This window comes from Melanerpes formicivorus, unplaced genomic scaffold, assembly GCF_026170545.1.
Source record: "Melanerpes formicivorus ecotype bairdi unplaced genomic scaffold, bMelFor1.0.p_v2 SCAF_15, whole genome shotgun sequence".
NCBI classification, from domain to species: Eukaryota; Metazoa; Chordata; class Aves; order Piciformes; family Picidae; genus Melanerpes; species Melanerpes formicivorus.
The window spans coordinates 6,862,853-6,877,170 of NW_027142367.1; the positions used below are offsets into that span (position 1 = coordinate 6,862,853).

General features: G+C 44.7%; 1 protein-coding gene across 1 annotated transcript in view; it reads right to left on the reverse strand.

The window, feature by feature from the left end:
- Positions 1-7,789: 7,789 nt before the first annotated feature.
- The window catches only part of GLIPR2 (GLI pathogenesis related 2), a 41,890-nt gene continuing 35,361 nt past the window's right edge, over positions 7,790-14,318 (reverse strand). Inside the window, exons 4-5 of the mRNA XM_068147526.1 lie at positions 11,058-11,135; positions 7,790-9,832 (exon numbers count right to left, since the gene is read on the reverse strand). Of these exons, the coding sequence (XP_068003627.1) occupies positions 9,672-9,832; positions 11,058-11,135 (239 nt within the window). The 3' untranslated portion in view covers positions 7,790-9,671. The remainder of the gene's footprint in view (positions 9,833-11,057; positions 11,136-14,318) is intronic.

Sequence of the window (14,318 nt, forward strand, 5' to 3'; positions counted from 1 at the left end):
ATTCTTTGGGCCACCTGTCACATTCAGCCATAATTACTCAATTATTTCTGTCCACAGGATCATTTCTTTACTGAAGAGTAGCATAAGGGTAATACATACTCATGAACAGTCCTTGCTGCCTCCTAGACCATCACTTGGGAGGCCCTGGTCTAGGATATAACCACCATATAATGCCTTATGAAGCATCCATAGTGCTCAGAACCCTCTGTGCTTGCCCAGCTGAACTTGTGCCACCTACTTTCAGAGAGTCCATGACTCATATTAGCATTCCACTCCCAGGAGGGAAAAATAAAACAATCCTGAACTACAAGAGAAAAAGGATAACAAGAAGCTGAAGGCTATATCTGGCTGCTGATGAGACAAGTTCAATTGTAGCAGGTTCCTGGAAAGCTCATCAAGAACAATTCCTCACATGGTTTCAGAATATATGCAACAGGAAATTACAGCCTGAAGGCACTGTATTCACTAGTAATTCCCAACCAAGAAAGGGGGAGAGAGGACAAACCAAAATAATTGAATAAGACTCTTTGAGCTTTATATGCAAGCTCTGCACTTGCCGAGGGAAGTGGGCAAGCAGCCAAAAGGGACACAATATATCACTAATGAGCAAATATATGAGAGATATAGCCTGCTTGTTGGAGAAAGTTCCTGTAAAGCTTTATCTTCCTAGCATACATGCTGTAACATTGGCAGGGTTCACTACAGGCACGTTTTCCACAGAGTAACTTTGCCTGGAGTGAGGCACCTGTGATGGAAGGACAGGGGGAAATCCCACTGTGCTTCTTACATTGCAATAGCTTTTGTATTGGTGCTTCTAAGTAGACACAAAGAATGCAAGGCACTGTGAGGTGTTTCTTTCATGGAAGAAACATATGGGGCAGATATCTGTATACAATTGCTTTGCCAGTCATAAAGCACATGAACCTCTTCTTGCCAGTACCCCACAACAGCCAGCTCACTATTGCAGGGAATTTCTTCTGTGTTTTGCAGAAAGCCTAAGTAAATGTGGGTGAATGGAGAAAAGTGAAGGCAAGAGGAGAGAGGAAGCCATCTACATCCCCTACCCTACCAGGCAGGCCATTGTTTCCACTTAAATGTGAGCAAGTACTACAGACCCAGCATGCACGGAGCTCAGCTGCTCTGCAGCAGGGTTTCAGTCCTGATTCCCTCTGGAGCTGTGGCCACAGATCTCTTCCTCTGTCTTCTTCCACTCCCAACACGTCCATAGACACTGGCCAATACACTTACAGATATCTATCACCTTCTGTCTGTCCCCAAGGCCAGCAAAGATATTTAACTGTTGAGCTAGTACTGCGAAACAATATTGAGAACCGCATCAGCCAGGATACTTGAGCAAATGTAAGCTTTTTACCTCACAAATTTCCTTATTACTACTTCATTTCCTGAAACTGATGTTCAATGTGAACTTTGGTTGCAGGTGTGGATAGAGCAGCAGCCTGGATACTGCAGTATTGTGAAGTGTCTGAGTTCATAGAAAAATTGACAGGACAGAATAAAAATCCATTCACTATTCCTATTACTCTATCTCACTCTTTATTTATTTGAGCTCAACTAAATTCCTTCCAAATTATATTTTCAGTCAAATTCATGCAGAAAACAAACAAACAAAACCCCCACCACAACAGAAAAGGCTTCTTCTGTAACAGTGAACAACCCCAGTCTGTCTTAATTCCACCAGATGCTGTGATGTGAGGATGAAAAACTGACCAGGTGTGCTCACTGCTCAGAAAGCCAACTGTGCTCTGAGCTACATCAAAAGAAGTGTGTCCAGAAGGTTGAGGCAGGAGATTCTGCCCCTTTGCTCTGCTTTGGTTAGACCTGACCTGGAGCACTGTGTCCTGCTCTGGAGTCCTCAGCACAGGAAAGATGTGGGTTTGTTGAGCTAGGTTCAGAGGAGGGCAGCAAGAATGGTCAGAGGTTTGGAACCTCTCTCCTATGAAGAAACAGTGAGAGAGTTGGGGTTGTTCAGCCTGGAGAAGAGAAGGCTCTGGGGGTATCTTATAGTGGCTTTTTAGTACCTAAAGGGGGCCTATACGAAAGATGGGAACAGTCTTTTTAGCAGGGTCTGTTGTGATAATGGCTTCAAACTACAAGAGGATCTATTTAAACTAAATAGAAGGAAGAATTTTCTTTACAATGAGGGTGATGAAACATTGGAACACGTTGCTCAGAGAGGTGTTAGAAGCCCCATCCCTGGAAACATTCCAGGTCTGGTTGGAAGGAGCTGTGAGCACCCTGTTCTAGTTAAAAACGTTGCTGCTGACTGCGGGAAGGGTGGAGTAGGTGGGGTCCTTCCCAACCCCAAACGTTCTGTGATTCTGTGATTCTCTGACTCTGGTTCTGTGAATTCAGGATTTATTCACCTGATGCTGTGAGTATTTTAAATGCACTCAATAATCCTCCCGTGGGATGAATAACGCTTAGAACCGTATCTAAGGCTGCCTGTGTGGCAGGGCCTGGCAGGAGTCGGGGGTCTCCAGATCTAGAGCCGGTCGGGTCCTCCGCTGCCAGCGGCGGGCATGAAGCGCGGAGCGACGCTGCCACCTGCTGCACGCCCGCCCACACACCGCCGCCGCGATTCAGGCTGCGCTGGGTTGGAGGGGACCCTCAAAGGTGACCTTGTGCAACCCCCCCTGCACTAAGCAGGGACACCTCCCACTAGGTCAGGCTGCCCAGAGCCACACCGAGTCTGATGGCCCCAGGGACAGGACCTCAACCCCAGTCTAGCTTCCTGGGAAACAGCCGGCTCCCAATGAGATATCCAGAGCATCCTCGGGGAGGGCAGAATTGGCAGCCTGGCCATGGCTGAGCCAAACTGGGAGGCGGCTGTGTTGGTGACAAATGTAGTGGCTGTGCATTCAAAAGCTTCTGGCAGGAAATAAATAAAAAAAAAACAAAACCACAAATTAAGTCTCTGGCAGAGCATCCAGGATGAAGCAGAAGTGGAGGAAAGACCATGGATGGAAATCTGTCAGGGACTGTGTGACAGCAGAGCAATCACCACTGATCACAGCACACTTGGCATTCACCACATCTTACAGCTGTGCCTGCCTTAACAATGAGATGTCTCAAAAAAATGGCCAAACAGCAAGGCTTCCCTCCTGACACATCAGTAAGCACCCCAAAGCTGTTGAACAGGGGAGAAGTTGTTCTGACAGTTCCCAGCCTGCCATGATATGAACCTTGATTCTAGATTTTGATGACCTCTCAATATAGCTTTGCCCAGGGAGACTGATCCCAGGTATCGCAGATGAGCAGGCTCTGCATCCTGGCTCTGCTTTAATGTACTCTTGCTCCCTGCAGACCTCTCTACAGCTTTACCTGGGCTTGTCAGATCCTAGGCTGCATATTGTCCATGGAATTCACTCCTGCTTTTTCTGTGTTACTTCTTTCCAGTTGGTTTGGCATATCCAAAAGCCAAATGCATTTTGGTTTATCGGTGGCAAGATTCCTGTCTTACCCTGTGTCCTCTTAGACAAGCTGGGACACACAGATCTGGACAGACAGAGGAGTTAATTTCTGAGCAGAAGAGAACATAAATGTTCTTAGTTGAGTATATGGTAGGGTGTGGTCTTGATAGTATTGCTCAAGATAATAAACCAGTTTAAAAATAAATCTTCTAAGGCAGATTTACAGTGACTACTAGGTTGTGCAAGGGTCAACTCAGCTAGAAGGCCCTACTCTCTGTGAAGGAACCAAGGAACTCTGAAGTGTATGGAGAGAAGCACAAAAGAGAGGTCTCTTGGCTTTCAGACTGCTGTATGGGGCATGTGGAAGCACAGGGCTGGGTACTTATCTCAGGAGGCTGGCAAGGACACTTGCTGTCAGAGCATGTCTCCAGACACAGGAAAGGGGAGGTTGAACTCGTGTGTTGCTGGAGACTCTCCTTGGCTTTCAGCACTTAACACTTTTCACAGAGGGCTTCTTCAACAGCTTGAAGAAGCTGATTGCTTTCTGGGTTGTAACTTGCTTCAGGTTGATCATATAGGAAAGCCCAATCCTAATGCAACTCCTGCTTTGTGTTACTGTCACAAGAAGTGACATCCCACAGCCTGGTGTGCAGAGCTTTGGGGAGCAGAAATTAATCCATTGTGTCCCCCAGAGAGGTAAAGAGATGTCTAAAAGGCATTAAAACTCAGTCTTACAATCTCCTTATGATATGGTTTGGGAAAAGCAGTACAAGGATACAACAGCTCCTTGTGGAGCTGGATGTGCAGATAGGTTTTTCAATTTTAAGGCTGCATGAAGGCAACAAATAGCACTGTCATTTTCAGATTGCACTTTCCTACCATGCAATAGCTGAAGTAGCCTACTTTTGACTTTTTCCTGTATTCTCCCTAGAAATGCAGCTTTCTGAGATTTCTAGTGCCGGGCTCAGGAAGGGAGGAAAGCAGCTTTGGCTCACTAGCTTTTGTTGTGCCCATTTACCACTTTGCTTGGTGTCAAACAGACACCAGTTCCCATCTTACACAGAGCCCTGTCATCACAAAGCCTAGGGGGGGTTCTCTGGAGAAGATGTGGCACTGGCATGTACCACAACCATCAGCTGTACCACAACAAACACTGATCAGCAGCATCAGTGTTTGTAATCAACAGACTGGGATGGCCTGTGGCTTTGTTCTGAACTTTCTAATACAGATCGAAACAATCATTACCACAGAGGCAAACTAAATTGCCAGTGAGCACTTTGTTCTTTCAGAAGCTTTTGTTTTCCTGAGCTGTTACCTCAGCTGATGTCATACCTGGCTTTTTTCCAATCTGCTTCTTGGGCATAATGGGAAATTATGAAAATGGATACTGAAATGACAGTTCAAAGCAGTGTTAATGTCAGTCACATGGAAGAGGATCTTTAAACGCTTAATTAGACAGAAGGAAAAAAAGCTGTCAAAGTTAGAGGTATCCACGAAAGGTAAAAAATAAAGTTCTTAGAGTACATGTGACACTGCAAACACTTAACATGATTTCTCTGCAGTCCACCCAATCAGGTCAGCCACTTGTTGGAGGCAAATCTACCTGAAAAGTAAAGCTGGAGACAAAGAGAGTGAGGTCACCCAAAGTAAAGCATTTCCAAATATCATTTTTAAGACTTCCACTAAGTACTTGCATCTTTTTTTGCCCAGCTGCTTATTGTTCACGTGATGTGGCTTTCCATGGTCTTCTAACAGTACATCTGCCACTTCTCAATGTTATCTTCCATTATTTGGAGAAGAAATTGTCCTTTGGGGGAGATAGTTGGCAAACTAAAATGTGTAATGTCAGCTTTCCTTTTTAGCACTTTTTAAAGACTGGTCCAGGTTCTTACCTAACTGCTCTGTTACTATTGAAACTGGAAGGCTGGAAATGAAGTTTTGGACCACCTAGAATTCCTCTTCCACCTCTTGCTTCTTCCTCTTAAAAACCACCTGCAGGCCTCTAAAGACAGGTATCTTTCTCTGGTATCAGAGCAGTCAGATCATCCTTTTCTTTATTTCCAGGGCAAAACTGACTTCTACGTGTACAACCCTGGCTGAGGAAGCACCTTGTTTTGCCCTAACATGACAGGAGATAACTTTTCTTTGCCATCTCCCAACTTTCACAACTATCCAAGATACAGTGGAGAGTGGAGCAGTACACCTACAGAGTCTTTTAATACAGACAGTTGGGAAGTTTCAGTTTCATGTTTCAGCACACACTTACCAGAAATCACACAGCATTGGAGTGAGTCACATCAGCAAGGTTACCCTGCCCTTTGCATTTGGCCTCCTACATACACCATGGTTTACTGCACAACCAGAGTTGTTGATGCAGAAGGCATCAACATATTGTGCTCTTGTGGCCAAGAAGGCCAATGCCATCCTGGGGTGTATTAGAAGGGGTGTGGCTAGAAGGTCTCTCTCTACTCTGCCCTGGTGAGGCCACATCTGGAATATTGTGTCCACTTCTGGGCCCCTCAGTACAAGGATAGGGAACTGCTTGAAAGAGTCCAGTGCAGAGCCACAAACGTGATTAAGGGAGTGGAACACCTTCCTTATGAGGAGAGACTGAGGGAGCTGGGGCTCTTTAGCTTGGAGGAGACTGAGAGGTGACCTCCTTAATGTTTATAAATATGTAAAGGGTGAGTGCCAAGAGGATGGAGCCAGGTTCTTGGTGATGCCCAATGACAGGACAAGGTGCAGTGGGTGGAATTTGAAGCATAGGAAGTTCCATGTAAGCATGAGGAAAATTGTTTTTCACTGTGAGGGATGATGGAACACTGGAACAGGCTGCCCAGGGGGCAGTTCTCCCTCTCTGGAGATATTCAAGACCTGTCTGGATGTGTTCCTGTGTGATCTGGTATAGGTGGTCCTGCTCTGGCAGGGAGGTTGGACAGGATGATCATTTGAGGTCCCTTCCAGCCCCTAACATTCTGTAATTCTGTGATAATCTTGGGCCATGAAGAATTAAGTTGATAGAGGTTTTTAAATTATTACAGCCCTACTTACTTGTGTGGATTCTCCATGGAGTGTATGGAGCATATGTTGCATTTGAGTGCTGCTTCTATGTCTGACAACCTCTGACATCCCCTCTAGCTACTCCATCTAAAAAGCTCTGGAAGTTCACTTGCCACAATGATGTTAAGAAAAGATAGCTACAAGCAATGTTTTGGTTTGTCCTCTCTTCACCTACCTTCCCAGTTCTCTCTGGTATTAAAATAAAACATAGGTGGCAACAGAGAAAAATTTAGACCTGACTCACTCAACTAGGATATACAGCAGTGACAAGTGGTATCCCTCAGGGGTCCACACTGGGACTTGTGCTATATAATATTTTTATCAACAACATAGACAGTGGGATTGAGTCCATCATCAGCAAGTTTGCAGATGACATCAAACTGAGTGGTGCTGTTGTTACACCAGAGGGATGAGATATCATCCAGAAGGACCTGGAGAAGCTGGGGAGATGGGCCCAGGTGAACCTCATGAAGTTCAACAACAGAAAGTGCACCTCATCTGGAACAATCAGTATTAATACAGGCTTGGGGATGAGGTGATAGAAAGCAGTCCTGGGGAAAAGGACTTGGGGGTGCTGATGGATGAGAAGCTGGACATGAGCAGGCAGTGTGAGCTTGCAGCCCAGAAGGCCAATCACTTCCTGGGCTGCATCAAAAGATGTATTGCCAGCAGATCCAGAGAGGTGATTCTACCACTTTACTCTGGTGAGACCTCACCTGGAGTACTGTGTGCAGGTCTGGAGGCCTCAATGTAGGAAGGAAATTGACCTGATGGAGTGGGTCCAGAGGAGGGCCACAAAAATGATCAGGGGGTTGGAGCACCTCTGGACAAGCTGAGGGAGCTGGGGTTGTTCAGCCTGGCAAAGAGAAGTCTCCGGGGAGACCTAATAGCAGCCTTCCAGTACCTGAAGGGGGCCTACAAGAAGGATAGACTGTTTACAAAGCTCTGTAGCGATAGGATGAGGGGCAATGGTTTCGAAGTAGAGAAGAGCAGATTTAGATTGCATATTAGGAACAAGTTCTCTACCGTGAAGGTGGTGGAACACTGGAACAGTTTGCCCAGGGAGGTGGCTGGGGCTCCATCCCAGGAGATATTCAAGGTGAGGCTCAACAGGGCTCTGGGTAACCTGATCTAGTTGAAGATTTCCCTGCTTACTGCCAAGAGGGGGTTGGACTAGGTGACTTTTGGTGGTCCCTTCCAACCCAGACCATCCTATGATTTTATGATAAACAGTTTCGCACCAACCACCCAAAGAATTAGGAAAAATCCAGCCTACTTTAATACTGTTAAAGCTAAAAGCTGATGTTAAATAAATTATGTCATTTTCAGTAAGCCTATTTTCTTAAGAATGTCCTGTTTTCATTCTCAGGGATGATATTGTGCTGCACATAAAACATTCACCTGTTTGGAGCTGCAACATTTGTCAGCCGAGGGTTAAAGAGAGGAAGGTCCCAAGACTGTAGTTATGGAAACACACAGGCCTGAGTGGGAGTTGAGTGGGTATTCTTCACTGAAAACACATCAAGTAAGAGAGGGAGCAGCAGAAATTAAATGAGATACATAGCAGGAGTTCAAGACAGAAAGAGGTAGACCTCTTCAGCTTGGGCTTCAAGTGCTGCCTCATTCTTTGTATAAATGGATGATGTATGATCTGCTGTGCAATTCATCATTCCTTTGAAGGTCTCTTCTGTCTTCCCTGGACTGGAATATTTGCTGGTTTTATTTGTTCCATGTTGCCAAAGTAATAAAGTCATGTGTTAATGTCTTAGTAATAAAATTTGATGATTATTCAACAGAGGCTTGAGTAATATATATTCAAAAATATTTCATTTGCAGATGTCCATTATATGTGTTAAATTCTTGGTTACAGCAAAAAGGTTGTAACATACAGTAACATGTAATCCAGATGTAACTGTGCAGTTCATTACAACTGTGTAAACAAAAAAGTATTTCTGTAATGGCACTCTTGAACCAAACCCTGGCATACAGAATCTGAACAGAAGTCAGAAGAAACATTTTAAAAGCAAAGAAAACTCCAGCCTGAAGCACGGACATGAGGCTGGCCAAAATGGCCCAATTTAGTAAGAGAAAAATGTGCCCTCAGAAATTTTGCTTGCTTGCTTTCGAGGACATTTGATCTCCTTTTTTTTTTTTCAAGGCATCAATTCATCATGTGAGATATTTTTACTATTATTGAACAATATGAACAAAGAGTAAATGTCTCTTAATTATGAGCATGTGAGTACCTCCTACTGTGACATTATTAAAGAAGACAAGAGATGATTTGGAATGTTACTGTCTGTATAGCGTGACACTTGCAGAAGGTATTCCATAGGAAATAAAAGTAAGTTCTTGAGAAATCAAACCCAACATGCTCTAGCATCTTACTGCCCTGTAACAAAAGCAAACAATTTATGAGACATTGTAGACACAAAATGTAAGATGAGATTTGAACTTGAAATATACTAATCTCAAACAGAGTTTAAATATTAGCATCTAAAAATGTAATGTTCAGATGCAAAGGATTTTAGTAGCCTTCAGGTCATGCTTGAGTTATGGCTTGCTCGACAGACACAGTTTTGTCAGCAATGTTTTAGTGTTCCATGAGATCCTTTCAACAAAACCACACAGGTCTGAATGCCAGTACCTTTTGCACATGTGCCTTTCATACAGGAAATTTTGCATATGTTCCATCTGTAGGGAGAAGGCCCCACAGTAGCAGGAGGTATACACAGAGCAAAGAAGTTAGTCATTACAAAATACTGGGAAAACTGGGAGTAGGTGACATAATCACAAGCTGGTATCTTCAGCTTAACAGAAAGCTATAAATTCTCTTGTTTAAAAAAAGACATTCAATGTGCTTACTCACAAGCTGACACAGAGTTCATGCAAGCTATTAAAAACCAAAACAAACCAAAACAAACCCACTCTAAATTTTACCCTTCAGAAATGCTGCATATATTTAATCCTGAAATAAACGGAGCCCCCTCCCCCCCCAGAAACAACAGGGACCTGATGCACAGATTGACTCAAGCAACATGTAATTGCTTCCACTGTAATGAGAAGTGAGCAGCAGCAGCAAACAGGAAATTTCACTGAGTTGTACTTCATTTCAAACACTGTTCAGTCCAGATCCAGGTTCACTTCTAATGACAATAAGACTACATTAAAAAGAAAAAGTTATTTTCTTGGAGGAAGGACATTTTCTTCATAATAGCCTGGATTTACTACATTTCCAGCTGGATCATATCTAGCCACCACAAATGTTGAGCCATCACTAGCAGATGCTTTTCCAACTCCCATCCTTTTTGTGTTCTTCCAGACCATTGCTGTGAAGTGACCTGACAAAAGGAGAAAAACATATGCATTCATTTTAGGGGCTAAACATCCTCTTTAACACATGAGGGGCAGAGAAAGACAGAACAACACAAAAGTGTTTCTTTCTCTAAGGAGAACAAGCTAAGGACATAAAAAAAAACCACCCACCAAAACTCTGTATCAAGTACTTTCTCAGTATCACAGTATCACCAAGGTTGGAAGAGAGCTCAAAGATCATCAAGTCCAATCTATCACCACAGACCCCATGACTAGACCATGGCACCAAGTGCCACGTCCAATCCCCTCTTGAACACCTCCAGGGACAGTGACCCCACCACCTCCCTGGGCAGCACATTCCAATGACGAACAACTCTCTCTGGGAAGAACTTTCTCCTCATCTTGAGCCTAAACTTCCCCTGGTGCAGCTTGAGACTGTGTCCTCTGGTTCTGGTGCTGGTTGCCTGGGAGAAGAGACCAACCCCTTCCTGGCTACAACCACCTTTCAGGTAGTTGTAGATAGCAATGAGGTTTCCCCTGAGCCTCCTCTTCTCCAGGCTAAACAATCCCAGCTCCCTCAGCCTCTCCTCACAGGGCTTGTGCTCAAGGCCTCTCCCCAGCCTTGTTGCCCTTCTCTGGACATGTTCAAGTGTCTCGATGTCCTTCTTAAACTGAGGGGCCCAGAACTGGACACAGGACTCAAGGTGTGGCCTAACCAATGCAGAGTACAGGGGCACAATGACTTCCTTGCTCTTGCTAGCCACACTATTCCTAATGCAGGCCAGGATGCCATTGGCCTTTTCAGCCACCTGGGCACACTGCTGACTTTGTCCTGGTCTGATCTGGTTCCCAATTATTCCCATCCTGTTTATATCCAAAACTACCACACAATATAAACAACAGCACAGTACATCCAGCGCTGTGGTACTAATCATACCTATAAGACTTCAATTTAGTATTTTATACAAGTTGACTTGCCTTAAAAATAAGTTGCCTTTTAAAAATCTTGGGAGTTGGAAGAGCATTAAACAAACCTACACATTTTGCTTTATTCCTAATTTCTCAGTTTCCTTCTACCCTTCTCTCAGTTTCTAACATAGAAGATTTATGGGGGGTTTTTTTTCCCCACCTCCATTTTTTTTTTCCTAAGAAAAAGAGGCAGATTTTGGAAAAATACCAAACAAGTTGGCTAGACAATTTCTTCAGATAAAAGCTGTGTTTTTGAAGAGGCAGGGCCCAGTTGGAACTCACCTGTCCCAGAAGAAAACCCTGGATTTTGAAAGCTGTAATTTTTTATTTCACTGTACCATCTGTCAGCCACATCTTTTCCTGAAAGACAAAAGGAATCTGCTGTGGAATCATGACATAAACAGAGATGTGTGTCTCAAATACGGCCTGGCCAGCAGAATCTTCTGTTAATAGCTAGCAAGAGCTTCTAGAAACATAGAGAAACAGAGTGTTTACTGCAAAGAGTTTATGAAATGCAAGTAGCATGGTAGTGTATGTAAATGACCAAATCTCTATTGGCTTGCAATAGCTATCACCATTCACTCATCATAGAATCATAGAATTGTTGAGAAAAGGCCTTTAGTGTCATTAAGTCTGACAATAATCCAGTGCTGCCAAGTCCACCAACAAACCATCAGCACCCCATCTACATTTCTTTTAAATACCGACAGGGATGGTGACTCCATCACTTTCCCAAGTGGCCTCTTCCAATGCCTGACAGCCATTTCTGAGAAGAATTTATATCTAGTGTCCAATCTAAAGCTTCCCTGCTGCAACTTGAGGCCATTTCCTCTCATCCTATCACTTGTTACCTGGAAGAAGAGACTGACCCCCATCTCATTATAGCCTCCTTTCAGGGAGTTTTAGAGAATGGGGTCTCCCTTGAGCCTCCATTTCTCCAGGCTAAGCAGCCCCAGTTCCCTTAGCTGCTCCTCTGAAGACTTGTGTTCTAGACCCTTCACCAGCTTTACTGCCCTTCTTTGGATGTGCTTCGGCACCTCAGTGTCTTTCTTACAATGAGTAGCCCAAAACAGAACACCCTACTTGAAGCATGACCTCACTAGTGCCAAGTACAGGAGAACAAACACTTCCCTAGCCCTGCTGGCCACCCTATTTTTGAGATAAACCAGGATGCTCTTCGCTTTTTTGACCATCTGGGCACACTACTGGCTCATATTTGGTCAAATGTCAACCAGTATCTCCAGGGCCTTTTCTGCAGGGCAGCTGGCCAGTTGCTCTTCCTAATTTACTAAGTTGCTAGTAGAATAGAATAGAATAGAATAGAATAGAATAGAATAGAATAGAATAGACCAGACCAGGTTGGAAGACACCATCAAGATCGTGTCCAACCTATCATCCAACACCACCTAATCAACTAAATCATGCAACCAAGCACCCTATCAAGTCTCCTCCTGAACACCTCCAATGATGGTGACTCCACCACCTCCACAGGCAGCCCATTCCAATGGCCAATCACTCTCTCTGTGAAGAACTTCATCCTAACATCCAGCCTAAACCTCCCCTGGTGCAGCCTGAGACTGTGTCCTCTTGTTCTGGTGCTGGTTGCCTGGGAGAAGAGACCAACCCCCACCTGCTACAACCTCCCTTCAGGTAGTTGTAGGCAGCAATAAGGTCTCCCTTGAGCCTACTCCTCTCCAGGCTGATTAACTCCAGCTCCCTCAGCCTCTCCTCATAGGGCTTGTGTTCCAAGCCCCTCACCAACTTCGTTGCCCTTCTCTGGACACGTTCCAGCAAGTCAACATCTTTCCTAAACTGAGGGGCCCAGAACTGGACACAGTACTCAAGGTGTGGTCTAAAGCCAAATACCCTTTTTTTCTATTGACAAGTCAATTATTTTTTGTTAAGCATCTCATGCCATCAGTGATGAGTTTGCTCAATGCAAACACAGTCCCTTAGTTTCTCCACTGGAGTGGCAGGGACTATATAGCCAGCACATCTTGGCTCAAAGCCTGGCAGACAACCCAGCTGTAGAATCAGGTAGAGTTCACCCTGTTCAGGGAAGATCTTTGCAACAAGCTGCTCACCTGGTAGGACATAACCCATAAAGAGTGCTGTACTATCACCAAGAGATCAGGAAACAGGACCAATGCTTGTCTGCTGTTAAAACATTACAAGACCAAAATAAGAAACAAACTTTAGACAGGAAAAATTTGTGTGGTATGGCATTTGGATTGAGATGGGGCAGAAATTCTTTTAGTCCTCAAAGAAATATCCTCAAAAAAAACTTTTGGTAATTTAACACATTATGTCCATCAAGTCCAACCTATCACCCAACACCACCTAATCAACAAAACCATGGCACTGAGTGCCTCATCCGGTCTTATTTTATACACTTCCAGGGATGGTGACTCCACCACCTCCCTGGACAGCCCATTCCAATGGCCAATCTCTCTTTCTGTGAAGAATTTCTTCCTAACATCCAGCCTAAATTGCAAAATTGTTTTAGAAACATAGAATTGTTGGGGTTGGAGGGGACCTCCAGGATTATCCAGTTCTAACTTCCCTGCCTTGGGCAGGGACACCTCACATTAGATCAGGTTGCCCAGAGCCACATCCAGCCTGACATTAAAAACTCTGAGGGATGAGGCTTCTACCACCACCCTGGGCAACCTATTCCAGTATCTCACCACCCTCATGGGGAAGAACTTCTTCCTAACATCCAATCTGAATCTACCCATTTCTAATTTTTCCCATTCCCCCTAGTCCTATCATTACCTGACACCCTAAAAGTCCCTCACCTGCCCCTTTTTCCCCTCAAATACCAGAGTACCTGGGCTCTGTTGGAGTATCCTCCCACCCCAGGTGTGGCCACTTGGCCCTCCCCACCCACTCCCCTTTTTAATCCCCCTAGGAAAAGCAGAAACCCCAGCTGAGCCCATCTGGGCTGAGGGATCCTCCTCTCATCACTGGTGAGTGCCCATGGTGCACACTGGGTGATGGTGGTGGTGACAACAAAGGCCGGGGGGCCTGGTGGCCCCCCGGTTAGTTAGGAAGAGGATTGATGCTCCCTTCTACAATGTTCATAGGTGCTGGCTTGGCCTCCTTACTGGGGCTGAGCTCCTCTGTGTGGTATCTTGGCTGGTGAGGGTCTTGCCCTGGGCTCTGGGATGGATGTAGTAATGGTGGTGGTGGAGCAGGAGCTGTTTAGTCAGATGATATTATGCTATTATGATATTTTTACCTGGTGGCCCCTTGAGTCTGCTCTCATCATTCAATAAATCTCTGCTTTTGTGCCTCATTTACAGACCATTTCTTCCCTTTAACTGTTTCTTTTCAGAAATAGGGAAGGAAAGGAGGAAGGAAAGCAATAAAGCATATCTGGAAAATGTATTCACTTATCAATCAACTCTGAACAGGAAGCCTTCAGGAAGAGGGACCAAAATCTTCCCAAGACCTACCCAGAGAATCACCTGCTTCAGGCACATAATCTTAGAAAGGTGTCATTGAGGGTTCTGATGTAGAAATACAATCTAAATAGAAAGC